The sequence below is a fragment of the Nanorana parkeri genome, unplaced genomic scaffold, assembly GCF_000935625.1.
Source record: "Nanorana parkeri isolate BGI_ZX_2015 unplaced genomic scaffold, ASM93562v1 scaffold668, whole genome shotgun sequence".
In the NCBI taxonomy this organism is placed as follows: Eukaryota; Metazoa; Chordata; class Amphibia; order Anura; family Dicroglossidae; genus Nanorana; species Nanorana parkeri.
This window is the reverse complement of record NW_017306936.1, coordinates 584,218-604,946: the sequence shown is the minus strand read 5'-3', so window position 1 is coordinate 604,946 and position 20,729 is coordinate 584,218. Positions and strand designations below refer to the sequence as shown.

Here is a 20,729-nt window from a genome sequence, read left to right as displayed (position 1 = left end):
AGCCACCGAACATGCTGAGCATGTTCGGCCGGCCCGAAGCCACCTGATGTACGGCTGATTTCAGCCGATATACGGCTGAAATCAGCCATACCAGCCTGGCGTGGATAGCCGAACAGCGTTCGGCTCACTTCGCTTTAGGTCGGTCATTCACTTGGCTGCCTACGGTAGCTTAGTGAATAGACCCCATAGTTTGCATGGCAAGTATAAATGGTGGTATTAGTAATGCTCACTTCACAACCAAACAGCAAAAGTCAAATAGGTTGAATGAGCAAGTAACCGCTGGGGAAAATCAATACTTGCTGTTAGGTGTACACTGGTTAACAGGCAGATGCAATCCTGGAGTCTGTATCCTGGCTGTAGAGGCTGGTAAAGCAGTGGTTTTAGGTGCAGGGAGGTGAAGCACTAAAAGTCCCAGAAGGATCAGGCGGGTAGACAGGCTCAGGAAGGTTCCTTGGGGACAGTCTATAATTCAGGGGGGAGAGCAGGTATGCTGAGAGCTTTGTCCAGCGTCCACACTCATTGCAGGAACACCAGACAAGTGAACCCTTACTGCTTAAGCTGAGGAGGAAAGCGGAGCGGCGTGATGTCGACGCACCGAGGGCGGACTACCTTCCATGTCCGGGATACCGAAGAGGTAAGTATAGCGGATCCATTACATATGGCAATTTACAATACAATTTACTAACTCATATAAATATTAAAGGAATATTTTCACCAAGTTGTGGAGCTTGTATTTCTGTCTTTTTTGTGACCATAATGCAAGTTCTGCTTTTAAAATCTAAAGTTGCAATAGTATACAATAAGAATTATAGAGCAATAGACCATATGTTGCTATAACCACACCATCTAGTTTATTGATGACCCAATGTAATGCAATCAAAGGTAGTCATCAAAACAGCATGCATTCTTCACCACTAGAAAACAAAAAATTTTAATTGTCAAGAGGTTAAAGATTTATTATTATTATTATTATTATTATACAGGATTTATATAGCGCCAACAGATTGTGCAGCGCTTCACAATATAAGGAAGACATTACAATCACAAGATGATAAGGAGGGCCCTGCCTTTGAGGGCTTACAATCTAAAAGGGAGGGGGAATCTAAAGATGGGATTAGATAAATCTACAGGCATAAAATACTAAGAAATGAGATGATGATTAGCAGAGTAATGATGTAATGATGGCCTTTGTATTTTTGACTGCTTTTTTTAGTATGTTGAATGTTGAAAAAACTGTAACTCTGCTTGCCTTCAAGAGGACAAACATAATGTTATGCACAACTCTACCTGTAATGCTGAAGTACTCATAGCACAAGTTATCACTATTTTCCTATTGCCAAAAGTGTAATTGTAATTCCACTGCACAAGAAATTATATGTATACTATTCTACTCACCATGTATATAAAATGCTGTGTCAAGAGCATCATTAAATTGCATCTGACGATTCCCATTCCAGTCTGTAGTGCAAGCTGAAATTTCCTCAGGGGCAAGGAACACTCAGAAGTACAGTGAGTGGTATGTTACTTGCTAGCAAGAGTGACTCTCATCATAAATATTTCTGCCTAGATTAGATAGCTCCAAGCAACATGTAAAATCAATCAGTGACCTGCTACAGTTATCCAGGAAGCACTAACGCTGTGCTTAAGTTAGAAACAAAATCCTATTTAACTTTTACCCAAGTTTTGTATTCTTTGGAGTAAAATATGCATTTTTTTTTCAAAGAATGGGGGATGCTGTACAGACATCATAATACAGTAATTACATTTTAATTCCAAGGTTTATTGGAAAGCACTGAAGTCTCTGACAGAAAGGGGTAGGGACATAAACTAGTCCACCCAGTCCCTGTTTGTAATCTGGTGTGCCTAAAATGCATCTGGTAGTGATGCTGGAACACACACTGAAGATGTCTGTTCCTTGCTGCCTCGTACACAGTCACAGATCACTTTAATGAAGACAAACTATGAGGGTTATTCGGCAGAGCTGCACCTCCGGCAGGCTACTCGCTGCTGTTTGGCCTATTCTCACAGGGGCCGAACAGCAGTGAGTGAATAGGCTAAAGCCGCCGAGCAGCATTCGGCTCGACTATTCTGCTCGGTACCTCTGTGGTACCGAGCAGAATAGAAAAACCGTAAAGAAAAGTAGAAAAAAAAAGTTGAAAATTATTGGGCGGAGTTAGCAGTGACAGCTAGCTCCACCCAACTGTTTCCTTTTTGCCCGGGACCTGCTGTCATTACAATGACAGCTCAGCGCAGCCGGCAGTGATATCAAGGCCGGCCCCACTGAGCTCTCATGACAGTTCAGCGTCCCCTGGTTACTTGGTAACCAGGGGACGCTGAACTGTCATTACACGATGAGAACTCGGAGGAGCCACCGTGATATCACAGCAGCCGAGTACTCATTGGTAACCAGGGGACGCTGATCTGTCATTGCAAGTGGCTGGAGCCAGCCATGAAGTGACGGCTGGCTCTGCCCAGCTGTCAGTAGCAGACTGTCAGCCAGCCAATGGCTGGCCGTTCAGCCCGCTTCGGCTTTCACCTTGGCTCAGTTGAGGCGAAGCATATGCATAGGCTGATTAGATCCCAGATTGTGCTAATTTAGTGTTTTTTGTTTTTATAGATTAGATTTAAATAGGAAGGTCCACATTATAATAAATGTGTTGTAATGATTATAATTAGGGATGCACCGATACCGATACTAGTATTGGTATCGGTGCTGATACCGAGTATTTGGGTGAGTATAACATCTTGTATGAGTTCTATAGTGCCATTTTAATGTTGAGTAAATGTGGAGTTATATCAATTATGTACTACTGAATAACAATATTTTTTTAAACATCTTTGTGACATGTTTGTGTTTTAACAGGAATGCAAGGCAAAGACATGGAGGCCCAGCATTATTTTAAAAAGGGATACTCTAGTTATCAGAGAGGTCAGAGAAGATGACATTGGAAATTATACCTGCGAACTGAAGTATGGAAGTTTTTTAGTGAGAAGGACTACAGAGTTGACAGTAACAGGTATTTAAAACTAAGTTTCTTTCTTTTTCATCAATGTGCAGTTTCCAGACTAGGATCTCTGCTGTTTGGTCCAGAAATACCTTTAGCAGAACAACGGACTAGATTAGGAACTACAGAAATATTTTTACATTTGGGATAGAGTTTTTTATTTGAAATTGAAGAACCAATTTTCTGTATTCAAAATCTCACCCAGATAAGGACGAGTCTCTGATAACAGATGTCCACAAATAATAACTGATTCCCTATGTCCTGTCGGCCCCATATTATTATTATTATTTTGATGTTTTAATTAAAAAATTGGTGCACTCTCCAAACTATTCATGCCAGGCACACAGAGGATATAAGAAAGTACCCCAACATGATGGCTGCTACAAGATTTAAGGCCCCCTATAAGTCAATATTCACTCCTATATGCTACCTCCTCTCCTGGTAAACTAGTGAAGGCTCCAACTGATTCATTACTCATATAACACAAGACAAGGAAATACTTATATTATAAAAATGTTATAATTATTATTATAAAAATATTATTATCATTATTAGTACTACATTACACAAGCACATACAGTGCAATTTTCAAACAAATTAGTAACTTAATTCTTAAATATTTTGGGGGATGATAAACTAATATACCATTACAAACTTTGGCCTAATTGCAAAAAAAATGCAAGCTCATAGCAAATATGAACCTGGTTGCAGAAGAGCAGCCGTTCCCACAACGCAGTTGATGACTTCCTTACCTATGAAAGATTACAGTTTAAAGTGTTTGGTATATGTAAGCACTTGATGCTCACCACTGTTCCCAGATCTGTGCTGGCTGTCGGAATTGACCTAATGCCTGCAATGTGTTATGGCTTTTGCTACCATTGTAAGAGTATTGGACACATCTTGACCCCATTAGCTCTGTCAAACCCTTGAAGCTCAGCTACAGATAAAATATCCATAGTTCTGCTTCTTATCTGACGCTTTTAGCCAATTAACTTTAAGTAGACAAATGGTATAGCCTCCTCTTGAGGACAGGCGTTCTTGTCAATATCAGCCTTTTCCATTCAAACATAACACTGTTCAAACACATTCATTCTAATGCAAAATGTGTTTGACAAAAAATGCTGTGTTTCAGATGATTTGCTTGCAACTTAATGGGGCATGCTGCACCTCAAAAGAAATGCTGTGTTTGAGGAAATGCAATGCAAAGCAGGTCCAATGCAGCTTCTAAACTGATATTAACACTACCCCACCTTTAGTCAACATCTGCTGTCTTCAATTTAATGTTTTTTTTAAATGTAAGTCAAGCACAGGAAAACAATGTCCATCTATGTGGACCCTTACACAAGCCTGTGTTTTGAAGGGCAAAGCAAAAGGTTTGCTTCAACATTTCTCCTCCCTAGTGTCATATACTTACCTTTGCTTTGCTTTCCTCCTACTCTGTTTAAATATTGACAGCAATACCCAATATTTCCAGGTATGGAGAAGCATGTGACTGACTCCATGTGAAAACACTGGGTCAGTCACCAAACACCAGCACAGTCCCGTGGGAGAGCTCAGTGTAAGCTACTACTTACGCAATCCTTAGCTTACACGAGATGGCTTCTCACCATATTTATCAAGGAACAAAGGATAGGTATTATGTGCTGCTGCGGAGATTAAAGTTAACATGTTTTCTTGGCTTGCATGGTCAAAAGCACTGGTTCTCTTTAAATCCCTACTTTAAAGGAAAGGCAAGTTATACAAATTGATACAGAAATAAAATTGTGTTTCAGTGCTAAACTATACTTTTCCTCTACAAGTTTATCTGTTTTCATGCTCTTCACACAAGCAAGCATCAGCTGAGTTAACATTTTAAGATGTCACTGCAGAAATAATGTTTTTTTTTCCAATGACAGCAGTTTATTTATGACAAGCTGAAATACATCCTAAGCTCACAATTTGCAGCACAAAACATTTTAGCATTTCCACAAATCCATCACTAACTGAAATAAAACACATGGAAAAATGAAACTTGCCACTAGTAACATCCTTTTCGGCTGTTTTATTTATTTCTAAATGTTACACTAATAAACCAAGATCCTTTGATAATGGTGGGTAATACCCACGTGTCAGATTACTGCAATTGCTTTGGGTTGTAAAATAAATTCTATAGATCAGTCAGTCTAGCAAATATCCCTTTTGGTAACAGCCTATGGTGGCTTTCTAGTATATAAAATGAATTTATTTTGCTCCTGGGGACAGCTAATTATTGTACAGTGATTAGAAAAAATTGTACACATCAATATGTAATTTTCAGCTCAGTCTAATATGCTAGCAATAACAGATCACAGCCATTTTTATTTGATTTACATCACCATAGCTGTCAGTTATGTTGTTCAGCTGATAATATATGCACTTACGCAAGGACAGCCATAAAGCCTCCAGATAAGGCAAGATCTGTGTTTTCTATGGTATCTGTCTAATCATAGATATTTTACCTATGTTCCAAGGCTTTCAGCCATGAAGAAAAGAGGAAATGTCACCTAAAAATTCAAAAAAGCATAAAATGTGTGAAATATTATTTTATGCTTTGATTGAATGCTTAATTGCAATGTTCATAGCTCTTATAGTTTCTGAAATTGTTCAGCTATTGAACAGATTCAGAGGGTACTATATTATGTGATCTTTCTTAAGATTTTTATATTTAATGGAAACAGAGACTTACATATTTTTTTAACTATACTGGTAGGCCTATATAATTTATAAGCAAAGTGAATGCTTTTTAATGAAACAAAAGCTTGAAAAAAGATGATAACATCACAATGTGGCCTTTTTATTCAGAAGTAGCATAATTAAATATGTAAATGTTTCTTTGTATGCCAGTTTTGAATGGCTGCAAATTTAGCTATTAATCTGTGTGCAGATTTAATGCAGAAAGAAATATATCACAACTGGTTCCAAGAATTCAAATAGGCATCCCTGATAGAAAGAAAAACCAGATATCGAAAAAGGAACATTTTTAGGCTGCCGATAGTAGAATAATGGAAAAACCATTTGTGTTGTGAAGTCACTTTAGCAATTAATTTTGTTTGTCTCAGCTGTGTGGTCTTCAACAAAAATAATAAAAACAAGTGTTAACTTTATCTAACACATACAATGCATAAACGTGCTGCTTCCTTGGTTTAATATTATTTTCTGTGACAGCCATTAAATAAAAAACTGTTCAGTATAGCAATATTATAGTCACAAATGTATATTATAGCATATTTATATTAAATTATATTTTGTATACTATTGTCAAATAACTTGGTTGGAAACTTTTCTTATGTATGTTTTTTCTTGCTATTGTAAGCAGGGCAGAACAGAACAGAAAACCAATATTAGTATTACCCATGTGGAATCTTGTGCACTACATACAGCCTTTTCAAACTGTCTGACCAAAGTTTTATATTGTTGAAACACACTGTCATAAGGATATAGCATGCCATAAGAACACTGTCACTTTAAAATACATGTCAAATACTCACCTGTGCCACCTTCAATAAATCCAGTCTTCATCCTCTTGCAGAGCCCTTGCCACCAGGATTTTCAACAACTAACACTTGCTGGTGTGTCAAATGCTTGTGCCTTCACTTGATTTAGCTCTCTCCTCTGTGCCTGCTTGCAAATAATTGGATGATTGGAGTGAACATATCACCTTATTCGCTAAGCTAAATGTAACTTGTACATTCAGTTTGTACATACAGTACACTTTCCAAGGTGAATATTGCTGAGGTAACCATCTATATTCCTTTAGTAAATCAACCCCATTGCATTAGCACACTCATTGCTTACATGTACGTAAAACCTGGTATTGATACATCTGACAGAATTACATCTGGAGATTTACACTGAAGAGTAGAGGTAAATAGCAGGAGAAAAAGGAACTAAAGAAACAGGGCTAGAATACTCCAAAGAGGTTAACAGAGACATGGGATCTGGTTTTTATGGGACCATCTGATACTTGTGGTTCTAGACATATTTTTAATCAGGAGGTGGACAATGATCAATGATGATGTGCAAAGTATATTAACTTATAGGGGGCTATTCACAAAGCTGCCGAAGGCAGCCGAGTGAATAACCCAGCCGAAGTGAAGTGAGCCGAACTACATTCGGCTATTCACTTCTGGCTTGTACGGCTGACTTCAGCCGTACATCGGCTGCCTTTGGCTGCACTTCAGTCAGCTGGACATGCTCTGCATGTTCAGCTGAGCTGAAGTGCAGAAGGACTTCGACTCAGCCGATCCAACATCTGGATCGGCTGAGCCAAAGCTCCGGCAGCTCACTCACTGCCATTCACTCTATTCCCATAGGGGCGAACGACAGTGAGTGAATAGCAAAATGCCGCCGAGCGACATTTGGCTCGGCTATTCTGCTCAGTACCTCCGTGGTACCGAGCAGAATAGAAAATCAATGGGAAAAAAAGGTTGAAAAAAAGATTTCTAAAATGTAAATAAATAGTTAAATAAAAGAAAAAAAAGATTTTTTTAAAAGAAAAAAAAACAACTGTTTCCTATTGCCCGGCACCTGCCAGTCTTCTATCAGGTCCCGGTCAATGAATAACAACTTGGTGGAGCTGGCCATGACATCACAGTGGGATCATTGGAGTGGAACCCACCTCTGTTCCAGCAAAAACCCTGACTGGTACCTTCTTCTTGCCACCTTCTTCTAGCCACCTTCTTTGAGATCGCCAGCCATCCTGATTGGCTAGGTCAGGTTGATGTAAGTCCCATGCATACACACAGTAGTTAATTTATCCCGGCATCAGGTAGATGCCTGGATTGTACACTGAGCTGTGCAAATAGTTTGTGAAAAGGAAAGTAAGAATCCTTTATTGCAGAAAAGACAGTGGGGTTAATTAACTAAAGGCAAATAGGCTGTTCACTTTGCCGAGGAATTTGCAATTTGCTAGGGTATTTTCCCTGAGCTTAGTCAATGAGGTGGAGCTTTGCTGACTTCCATGATCCAATTATGTGCAAGAAAAAATACTGTGGTTTTTTTGTTTTTTTTTTCTTTGCTCATGATTGGGGCATTTTTTGCATAGTAAATGTTCACCACATTGACTAAGCAAAGGGAAAATTCCCTTGGAAAGTGTAAATTTCCCTGCAAAGTGAACAGCTGATTTGCCCTCAGTAAATCAACCCCATAGTTTGTCTTTTCTGCAATTAAAAAAACCTTTATTCTCATACATTTTATATTTTTACTTTATGGAGGTGATTTCAATAAGTGTTTACAAATCACTTTTGCTCTTTGTACTGTCTATCAGTAGGAAGGGTCTCTTTAAAAATATCATACATTTTCTGTGCAAAGTGTAATCAGTATTAACTATTATACTATAGTTGCTCATTCAAAGTTCAACCTTGTCACTATGATGGTAGCAGTGTCGGGGAGGTGGGGGGATGGGGGGTTGTAATTAACATGCTTTTGACCATGGTGCTTTCTAATTTTTGTTGTCGTGAACACTCACTGCCAAGATTTTGCTAATGAAATTGTATTCTGATATCTGTTATTCTAATGCACTTCATTGATGCTATACAAACATACATGTTCAATGGCTATCTAACAGCAGGTTTTGAGGGCATCCTGCAGTGAGAAAATCAAGCACTGAAGAATTCTGCCATTAAAACCACAAGGGACATTCTGCAAACATTATGACATTGTCATAAGCTTTCACTCAGCGTGAGCTTATTTCTACACTCCAGAAGAGCATGTGCCACAAACGAATGCACTTCTGCGAGGCTTATGCTGGGATGATGTAAGAAACTGACAACAGGAGATGAGGTTATCAAATAATTTATGCTGAGATGTTCAGACATTTCATAAGAAATAAGCTTTATATTTAAAGTTCTGATGCATTTAGCATTTACTACCTTGAACAGAAATTATGTAGTATCTGCTTACAGTAACAAATCTCAATGGAAAATGTTATAGCTACCATGATCATGTAAATGTCTATGAAATAGTACTGGTGGTAATGATGTGTTTGCTTTTACCTAAGTGTATCAGATTGTCATGTATCATTGTCATTGTCATTGTATCATGTGTCATTGTATCAGATTGTCATGTATCAGATTAAATTTACTGAAGGTATGAAAATTATACTGGCTAGTGATTTTGGAGGCATAACCCTGAAAAAAAGTCAGAGATTTAGCCTGGATCCCTCCTCTGTATACACGGTCATGCTTCATACACAAGATTGTGTGTATAAATGGCTGAATATCAGGGATAACCTTGCATTATCTGCATCAGGGCACCATTTTAGGTTCATGGTTGTTGTTTTCCACTTAAAGGGTATCTGTGGAAAAGGTGCCATTGCTGCAGCATAGTAGGCATGTCACAGTGCATAAATATCACCCTGCTTGGCTATTTGGTCCCCAGGGTGCACTAAATTGCAGGATAAGACTTGTTGCTGAGGACCTGACTGTAACCCATTCTTGCCTTCTAAATTACACTTTTGGTTCATCGTCATAATAGGTGACCTCGCTGGTCACTAGTTTAGTCATGGAAGAAAGAGAGAGGGTGTGGACAGTTTCTGAACCAGGAAATCTGGTTAATATTTTCACTCCACAACACCCTACAATATTCCACAGCAGGATATAGCTGTCTAGACTACCCAGAGCTGTAACTAGCTCCTTTTGTGCCCGAGGCAAGAACAGAAAATTGTGCCCCCCAACAGATGTGTGATGTCATGCGCCCCACCTCCAGGACATTATGTCAACTTTGAGCCTGATGAAGGGGACCCTGTGCGGCCCCGAAAGTGCTTCAACATTTGATATCTATCAATAAAATGGATTTGCACTGACTTAGATTTTGTCGTGCTGGTGTGCTGATGACATCTCTATTCAAAGTTGTACTGTGAGCGGGGCCATGCGCGGTCATTTCGAGCATTCACTAACACTTTGGAATTTCCGGTAAGGAGTGCTACAGGATTTATGGACATTGCACATGCACAGAATGCGCTGGTGGCCAAATCCAAAGTAGTATAAACATTTGTTTTGTTTGACGAAACTAATGAAAACATTTTTAGTTTCCATTCATTTCATCCGAAACAAAATTTTAGTCTTTGCACATGTCTAATAACGTGTGTGTGCTCTTTTTCTGCAGCCTCTGTTCTAAATTAATGTAGATCATTCTGTACAGAGGCTTCCCATTCATTCACAAACTGGTGATATTAAAATATTTACTAACAGTCAGTTATTAATGGGTAGAATCCTCTGTAGTGAGTGCTTCTCCCTGTTGAGAAATTCATGAATGAACAGGAAGTGATGTAAATCACTTCCTGTTCATTCATAACTGGGGACACATAGTACTATGTGTCCCCAGTTGTTTTAAAAAATTGGAGTGATCAGCTGATCACTCCAGTGTTTGCTCTGCACAGAGGATCAGTAGACATCACAATATTTACTGATCTTCAGCTCTGCCATCCTGCGCACTGAAGCCAGCAGTGGGGCAGAGGAGGGAGCGCTGTCACTGTAGGATGGCTGATCAGTGAGGAGAGAGAGAGCTGTCAGATCCTGGCCTGTCTCTCTCATCACTCGGCCATGTTGGATGACAGCACCCTCCTCCACCCCCCAGCTGCAACACTCCATTTCTCATCAGATCCCCACTGCCTCTGCTCATACAGGTTGGGGAGAGCAGCGGGGACCAGAGGAGAAGCTGGAGCCTGTACCACCACTCTTCTCCCTGCCGAACCGCGGCTGTGTTAGCTGTCTGGTGTCCTGTGCTCACCATGGCAACAGGGACGAGGGAGCACAGCCAGACCGTTCATGGCTGCGCCCCTCTCGGCTGCACCTGAGGCAAGTTCGCCTCATGGTAGCTATGGACCTGAGACTACCCCATATATTAAAACCAATTTATTGCTGATTATCTGGAACACCAGTCACTGTACCTGTAAATATACAGATCTAGTACTTCTAACCCATGCACTCTAGGCTCCTTGTGTGCCCTAGATAGATAAAGCACAGTATGAAGTCAGGTGTTCATAAGTAGCAGGCTCAACCTGCAGCACATGCCAGGATCAAGGCATGAATAAATTATATAAAACTGAGATTGAAAGGCTAATGACTAACTGAACTGGTAATTACCTAATTGAAGCCATTTGCATGTCGCCCACCCCTCCACTCATACAATTTATTTATTATGCCGCTTACTGATCTCCATACCATCCACCATGCACCCATACTTCGTGAAGGCTTGAGCTCAAGACCTTACAGATGAGGAGACTCGGTCAGCGTTATTTTCACCCATAAGATATCCACCGCCAGCTCACTCCATGAAACAGGATACAAACTTTTAATGAGATGGTACCGCAGCCCCAATACCCTGCAACAAATCTTCCCTGGCTCTTCACTCATGTGTTGGAGTTGCACCTCATAAATTGGTTCTCTGTACCATATTTGGTGGACATGTCCACAGATTGCGCCTTTCTGGGACCACATTTTCATGATTTATCGACGGGTAACAGGTTCCTCTCTTAACCCTGAAAGTTGCTCTACTCTCCTTTTTCCCTGGCTCCATTTATCACTTTAAGAAAGACCTACTTCGCTTCTTTGTCTCCTCAGCTCGCTTTCTTATACCAAGGCATTGGAACTCACCTATAGTTCCTACTGTGAAGGAATGGATTAGTGAACTCGGTCGCATTATGCATTTGGAAATGCTGACGGCTCACCTGCATGATAGACCATCTGCATTCAATAGAATCTGGACACACTGGCTTCTGTATATGGACTCAGATCACTTCAATCTATCATTACTCCTTATGCATTTGGATGAAAACATCTCCGATTCCCAATACGACGCGTCGCTTGGTCTCTTGTTCCACCTTCTGAACTCTACTACTTATCTTACTTCTATCAACTCATCTCTTACCTGCCCCCTCTGGCCCTACCCCCCAACCCCCCTTTTTTTCTTCCTCTTCCCCCTGCCCCAGGTAAAATAGGACCTGTCCATCTTCCTATACAGGTTATTTTCTGCATCCGGGTTGAAATGGGGACGCTGTTCTTTTCTTTGACCTAATAGATTCTTCATTATATGTACAATGTAACCTCGACCGCAAAAGGTCCTGCTCTCCTGTTAGTTTACCCTGTTCGATGTATTTCTTCTGGTAAAACTTTCGTCTCAATAAAAATTGATTATTGAAAAAAAAATTCAGTAATGCTGTTTTTTTATATATAAATTGCAAACCTCTGCTTTTATGTATAGCTAACTGTATATGTAAACCAGGGAGGCATTTTTTTCATTACATATGTGGATTCTGCTTCCCACTGGAAGATCAACCACCAGTGGGTGGATGACCACTGTAAAATTTTGAATTCATATTATTTTCTGTCCCAATGACAATGACCATCAGGACAAATGGAGAGGGTGAATCAATATAAACTTGACAGAGGTTATAACTAGACATGTGCAATGTGTTTTGCTCCAAATTGAAATTTGTATGAATTTCTGTAAATTCGGACATTCTGATGCATCCAAATTTCAGAATGACAGATCTAACAAATCTGAAAGAGTCCACATGCTTGATAATGAAATTTGGATACATATGAATTTCATTCAGAATGAGACACAACAACGACTTGTATCCTGAATGAAACCCCCCTCCCTTCACCATACCAGGCCACATGTCCTGGCAGTGGGAGGGAGGGACCCCCTGGAAAGGCAACTTGTTCCCATGCTGATGAGGACAAGGACTTCTTCCCCACAACCCTGACCTGGTGGTTGTGGGGGTCTGTGGGCAGGGGGCTCATCTGCATCTGGGTACCCCCTTTGTGTATTGAGTAATGTGTACTTGTACCCCTACTCATTCACTAAAGGGTTAAATAAAATGTTAATAAACACACCACACCTTAGAAAACATTCCTTTATTTGAACAAAAAAAACACAAGCTTTTGACAAGTGCTTATTAAAAAAAAAAAAAAAAATTGTCCCACAAAGTCATTCCAGCATCGTTCGACAGATGGAAAAAAAAAGCAATGTTTACATCGGGCAATTGAAATATGCCTATGCATTATTCATGTTTTTAATATGTTTTAAAATGCCCTTTGTGGTCAAATTTGTATGAAAAACACTGTAGTTAAGGTAACATGCTTTTTGATTAATTCAGTGCTTGGTGCAGATTTGATTTGTTATTTGCCTGTGCATACCCATTCCACAGAGCTAGCACTGATCGTTGCGATGTGGATCTACTGGGCTACAAAATAATTTAGCAGTTATTATTATTATAAAAGTGACACTAAACACAGGAGTTAAATCTTAAAATAGTATTCAAGTGTCTTAACTATAAACAATTCTGAACCTTATTTGTGCATCACTGAGCTGTAGATCCTCAAACCATCTTTCAATTTGTGCTGACATTGTCCTTCCTTCTATAGGATGGCTACTTTTGTTCCCCATGGTCCCTGTGTGTGTTATAAAGTAGCCACCACTCTAAGCTCATTCCTGTGATGGACTACAATCTCACATTTAGTTTACTAATTTGCATTGAGAATAGTGTATCATAGGATCGAGCTTGGAGATGAGTGATGCACAAATAAGGTCCAGTATTGTTAATAGTTAATATAACCCATGGTGATAAAATACAGCATGCTTTATTCTTTAGTAAGTTGACTCCCTAAAGTCAAATGTATTTAGGACTATAGCCTTAAAAAAACATAATAATGAAAAATCACTTTAATTGTTTTGGCCTTTCAATCCCACTATGTATTACACATTTTGTATTTCACTTTACATAGTTACTATCTTTTTCTTACAGAACAAAAAAAAACATTGTATTGAACGAGACCTTGGGTATTTTATCACATTTATTGCTTGAGAAAATAGACATCCTTAAAGATAAAACAGAGTCCCCAAGCACATAGGATATACAGGATGACGATCTCTAATCTGTCATACTAATGGTTTCATGCTTCGTGTGTTGCCCCTGTTCACTTTGATGTCACAAATGTAATGATAATAGTCAATATAATATTGCAACCAGAATGAATGACAGTGTCCTCAGCAAAATAGAAGCCTAAATAGAACTGTCAAAAATACAAGAACATGATTCATTTAGGGCCACATATTTCTCAGTGGTTTGTGTCAGACTCTGGACATGTCCTTGTTTGTTAAATCTTTTGCACATGCCAGATCGTTGTCAAGATAATATTTGATGTTATGTGTTTATCTTAGTTGAGAGCAAAGTCAACAACCTGTCATGTATCTTAGGATAATTTTAAATGAGCTAGGACCCTATGCAACTTTTTCTGACCTAACATGAGGTGTTTGAAAATGGGGAAATTTAGATTAAAAAAGAACAGTGTGGTCATATTCCAAAACTGGAGTAAACAAAAACTAAAGTAAATTTGTAAGTCCATAGCAATAAACCAGGTTTTAATTACAAATAAAGTCAGAAATGACAATGTCAGATGGTCATGCACATGAATGTAGTGTTTATGTGAGCTTAATTTTATTTTTCTTAAACATTCTACTCATACCTTTCATTGCTATAAATCAATAATAATATTGCAAAGCTGTGGAATCAGTCAACTCACTTTAAAATGTAATATATGAATGATTTTGCAACACCCTGAGAACTGAAAAATTGCTGCTACCTGCTCTGGGCTCCTATGGGTTCGCCTTAGCAGCTCTGCATTTTTGATGGAAGTCAGCAGAGCTTTACCTCATTCACTAAGCTAAGGGGACACTTCCCCAGCAAAGTGTATATTTCCTTGTAAAGTGACTCAAAGTATTAAACCTAGGCAACTAGAATGTTTGCCTAGACTATAATTTTTAGATGAAGTTCAGCAATGGTAGCTCCCATATTTATCTTACAACAGTTTCCTATTAAACGTGCAATAACATGTAATAAACAAAAATATTCGCGCTGTTGGCTTTTCCACCCTTCAAAATTACAAAAATAGCAGTGCAGTGAAAAACCAAGAAGTGAAAAAACACCCCTGGGCAAACAATAACAAAAAAAGTTACACCGCGCTATCACCTTAATTATTCTGAAAGTTCATTTAAGTGAAACTGTGCAAAAGATATCAATGCTTTCCCGTGCTCTACCTTCATGCGATGAAACAAATCTTTAAACACTCACCAGATCTCCCTGATGAGAAAGCATGTAAGGAACTCTTTCTTTTACTCCTTCATTTGCATGGCATCTCCACTGCATACATCCTGGCGATCTCTTATGATACAATGGGGTCTATTCACTAAGCTGCCGAGGGCAGCCAAGTGAACAACCGACCCCAAGTGAAGTGAGCCGAACACTGTTCGGCTATTCACTTCAGGCTTGTACGGCTGATTTAATCGGCTTGCTTCGCATGGCTTCAGGTCGGCCGAACATGCTCAGCATGTTCGGCTGACCCGAAGTGCAGAAGGAGTTCGACTCAGCCGATCCAACGTCTGGATCTGCTGAGCCGAACCTCCGTCAGGCTACTCGCTGCTGTTCGGCCTATTCTTATAGATGCCGAACAGCAGTGAGTGAATAGCCAAATGCCACTCAGCTCGGCTGTTCTGCTCAGTTCTTCAGAGGGACCGAGCAGAACAGAAAAATAGTTTAAAAAAAGTAAATAGAAAACGATTGTGCGGACCTAGCAGTGACAGTTTTTTTATTTTTCTATTGTCCGGCGGTTCTGCTGCCGTGAGATTTTTACACATAGATCACAGTAATTTGTGGACACTTTGAAAAAAAAATTTTGATTTGAACATCGATTAATTATTTAGACTTGTAGGGTTTAGTGATAAGGGTTTAATGATAAGGGGAGATAGCGTGGTGTAACTTTTTTTGTTATTGTTATTGTGCAATAACATGTACATTTGTAATGTTAAACAGGTACTGAAAACTCACTCTCTACTATCACACTGCTGAGGGTCTAATATGGGCTTAGGGTTGTATGCATAAATGAGGATTTAATGCTGGGATAACCGCCTAACCAGAATGCCATCTACACTCTAAATCTGGGATAAAACAATGAGATTATTTTACTAAAGGAATAAAGTGAATCTATGTTCACCACAGTAATGCAATACAAAAACAATTTTGTCACTACCCTGCTCGATAGTAGGACTGGTCTCAGAGACAGGGGAGAATTTGAACTCCAGTCTGAATCAAATAATACATGTTGGGCTGGTGGCCTTGTGTGGAGATACTTCACTATTTAGACATCAATCATAGTAGGACCTGCAGTCAGTGACAGCTGCTGGGCATTATACGGCAACCTGCTTTCCATTCATACTAGCAATCACAGCATCTAGCAGAATGACATTTTCCAATAACAACTTCCTTTGGAGGTGAAATGTCAAGACACAAGGGAAGGTGATGATGTAAGATGTAAAAAGATGTTTTACAGTAAACCATATCCCTTGGTACCAGCCAGCTTAGACCATGCCCACCAATTAATGAGGCACTCTGACATACTTTGCATGGTTTCTTTAGCACACAGAGATTTGTCCATGCCATGAAAGAGCTATTTTTTAAACTACCTCCCGGCCATTGTGAAAAAAACGGCTGGCCGGGAGCTTCCTTGTTGTAACAGGCCGTGTATATACGGCCTATTAGCCCCGCCCACTCATGCGCGCCGTGCGGCGCGCGCGAGCGGGAAAGACACACAATTTTAAAACAGGCAGCGATGCCTGTTAACATACAACCGATCCGCCGGCTACAGAGCCGGCGGATGATTATATAAGCTGCCGGCCCGTGCCCCCCTCCCTCCGTGGCCCCCCCTCCCGCTGTCACGCTGGTCCAGGGCTCCGCTGTGCCAGGTCCGAGCCTGGGACCAGCATAGTGCCTCTCTGACAGGTGATCAGAGGGAGGTCAGTACACGATATCACTCCGGTCCCCTCTCCGGTGTCAGAATGCGGAAGTGATGTATGTTGCATCACTTCCGCATCCTCGAACCCTACAGTGATGTATGTTACATCACTTCCGCATTCTCGTGTCACTCTCCAGCTTCAGACGCTGGAGAGAAGCTGATGAAGCAGATCTCTGCTTCATCAGCTCCTTCAGGGGGCTCCTAGGTGACATTAGGGGTCTTGGAGACCCCTGATGTCTCTATAAAGAGGACCTGTCACATATTTTGCTATCACAGAGGGGGGTTTCTTAGCCCCCTCTGTGATAGCAATAAAGTTAAGAGGGAAAAAAAAGAAAAAAATCTAAAGTCTCCAAAAAAATGTAAAGTTACACATAAAAAAGAATGAAATTTTGAATGACAAAGTCCCCACCCATACATACACGCATGCAAACATGCGTCAGGTGTGCATACCTGCAAAAACGACGAATGCGCCCATTATGCCGCACATGTTACATATCACCGTTAACGTCGCAGTGAGAGCAATAATTCCTGGGCCATCAATCACTGATAACACTAAACTGATGAGCTGTAAAAGCTTTTAAAGCATTGCATATGGTAAATTTTGGGTATGGTAGTTTTTGCGATTTTGCGTGTGCGTGCAATTTTTAACCTTGACATGTTTGGTGTCTATTTACCCGACGTGACCCAGACTTTTATATTTTACCTAAAAATTGTATAATAATAATTGTTTCCTAACATAATGTAAAAAAACTTTTTTTTTCAGTAATTTTTTCTAAATATAGTAAAAAATAAAAACCCCCAGTGGTGATTAAATACACCAAAAGAAAGCTCCATCAGTCCCCAAAAAATGGTATAAAATTAATTTCAGTATAGCGTTGCATGACGGAATAAATGTCAGTCAAATTACTGTAGCGCTGAATACTGAAAAATGGCCTGGTCAGTAAGGGGGTCTAAACACCTGGTCAGCAAGTGGTTAAAGATGATGTTTATTACAACAAACATACTAAAAATAAAATATTATTTAAAAAAGTAAATAACAGTCCTTATGGGCAACCACAATATGTAATTCAATGGTAAACTGAGACTGTTGAAAGCCTTAATAAAATATGGGGGTAAAGTATCCCCAAACATTTTATAGTACTGTAAGATAAGGCCATTCAGCCCTGGAATTGCTTTGTTTAACTACCATCTGGAATTCCTCAATTGTGATTGGGTCTTCCAAAGATTGAGCTATATTCACCTCCAATTTGGGCATGTCAGCTTTCCAGAGAAAGGCCTGGATATGCTCCTGGCAATTCCCAGAATGAGATAATTCCTCAATCCTCTGAGACAGATTATAGTGGGATTTTGTAAAGTCAGTGTAATGCACTTACAATCCCAAGTGGGCATTATATTTGATGACCCCCATGAGACTTGTTAGATTGACCTTGCATCTTTCTCAAAGCACTTGCCAATAATTTATAACTCTTATTGGGCGACTCATAGCACAGGCCACTTCTTAATGTGAAAGCAGAGTTAGTGAATTCTGTCAAGTTGTGAGCTGCCATGTTCTTTTTATGTTGTAATTCTAAGTGAGCTATATCTGAGATAGAAATTCCATGATAGCCCGTCTTTCTTTTTGAAGTTTAGAAGGGAGTGAAATAAATTCTCCTCTAATGTAACATTTATGAGCTTACCATGTACTTATAGGTGACACAACTGGTGTATCATTGCATACAAAGCTCTAATGCTTCTGAGTAGTGTCAAAGCTTGCACCATATCCACATATACCAATTGGCCTAAACCTACGAGGGGTCTCCTTCATGGCCAATAGAAATGTGCAGGAGGAAGAATGGGATGAGCAGGCTTTGATAGGAAGTGTGAGACTAAGCCATAGTTTCAGCCATGAAATTAAGCTTGAGATCCAGCCACGACAAGAGGTTTTTGGAGGATACTGCAAATATGAGCAAGTACCACTAGTCACCTGCACTCCCCTACATTGTCTGTATAAGGTAAATTTTACAATAATAACTCAAAAATACTAATGGAAGTTAAACTGTGTGTTCCTTTTGTAGATGCTAATTTGTTGCGCTCAATCTGTGTTCAAAAGTAAATCTAAAAGCAATATTGTGTCAATATTCAACTCAAACTAACATAAAGCATATCCGTGTACCGAATAATGCACCCAAACAGTGTCCAATGTGTAAAAACATACACTTGATCTCATATATCGTAGAATGATCACCCATGTGTGGTGACTGTGTCCCACAAAATTGCATGTAAAAATGTGTTCCAATACAGATGTATGTATCACATTCAGTATAACGGCTCTTATTCAAACAATGTGAAATAAACAATTGGTGAAAAAAATATATAAATAAACGTCACAACAAAACGTCTCAAAACCGAAATTTTTTTTATATGAAAATCCTCCACTGTTTTTCTCTGTGATATTCAGTGCTAAAAGTGCCGGTATTCTATGCTACTAAATTATACTGAATTGCCCTTACTAGAAAGGTGTGATATATGCAATGCTGTATCAGAACGGCACTGCTCCCTCCTCCTCGCCTTTCTCTCCCCACTCTCCTGGGGAAAAAACGTTGATCTCCGCTTCGTGTGGCCCTCCCACCTCGGTGTCAGAAGGATCTGGTGTGTTATATGATGCTGCTTCAGGCCACACACAGCTCGCACCTCCTCTCCTATTATCTCTCCACTCTCCAAGGAATTGGCATTTTAATCTTCACTCAGTACAATGATCCTTTCTCAGCATTTGTTACTCGGGGATGTTCCAGGGGGAAAAAAGAGAAAGCTTCCATAGTGCAGTACAGTTTAAATAAAATAGTTTTATTAAATAAAAACACACTTACAGGGCGTGGTCTCGACATGGCCGAGTGAGCACGCAGATCCCTGGAGCTCTGTGACCGACGAAGCCAGAAGCCGTTTTAGACGACGATACCGACCCGGTGCCGTGGATGCTCACCCGCCGGAATCTCGCTACCCCCCTCCCGAGGAGATCCCCCTACCCTATTCGGAGTCGGGACAGACCTCCGCTGCGAGATGCTTCCCTCCATCCAGGACTGAATCGGAGTGAACCCTGATCTGCACCTGAGAACTGACGAATTGCCATTGGAGTGGACCCCCCCTGAAGCTTGCTCCCCATACCCTTTATATGGCGCCCCCTAGTTTACGTGATGGTTACAGGGTGGGCGGGGGAGGAGGGTGGCTTGGGTCCAGTAGGTTCTCCTGGCGTATCCCCCATAGGAAGATAATCCGGTTTCACTAGTTCATATGTTCTGTTATGTTATTTCCTATTCTATGTTTTTGCACGGTTTCACTGGCATTTGCTAACATGGCCTTCTCCCATACAGGTGGTGGATGCCTTAGGGTAGGCGGGGCCCTCGCTGCACTTCCCCTCGCTAAGGGGTGGAGTACCTTTGCTCCCTGCTCCTTGGTTAGAGGAACTGCAGAAGAGGGGACTGTGGTTGGGACGGTGGTCCCGCTGGTCCGCTGCCGCCTCTCTGGCTCCATGATGTCAATGCTAACTGTTTTAGACTAACCAGGATGAATATATGCCTTTAAATGTTGTGCCCCTCCACTGCCTGCCGGGATCAGGCACTTACTAACATGTCCTTCTTTCACACAGGAGGTAGAAGTTTGAGAACTGGCGGGGCTGCACTTCCTCTAGTTAAAGGAGTGGAGTACCTTTACTCCCCTGCACCCTGACTATTGGTACTGCAGCTGGGGCAGATGGGGTCTCGGCAGTGACCCCACGGGAATGCTGCCGCTACATTGGCTCTTTGATGTTGATGGTATCTGTCCTAGACTTGCCATGTTATTGTGATGAATAAATGCATTTACATGTTGTGTCCCTCCACTGCCTGCCGGGCTCAAGCGGAGGAATCCCCCCTGCACTGGGTCATGCAGAGCTGCTGCG

The 20,729-nt window shown here is 40.5% G+C and overlaps 1 protein-coding gene across 1 annotated transcript in view; it reads left to right on the top strand.

The window, feature by feature from the left end:
• The window catches only part of IL1RAPL1 (interleukin 1 receptor accessory protein like 1), a 587,524-nt gene that overhangs the window by 168,034 nt on the left and 398,761 nt on the right, over positions 1-20,729 (top strand). Inside the window, exon 4 of the mRNA XM_018563512.1 lies at positions 2,864-3,017. Within this exon, the coding sequence (XP_018419014.1) occupies positions 2,864-3,017 (154 nt within the window). The remainder of the gene's footprint in view (positions 1-2,863; positions 3,018-20,729) is intronic.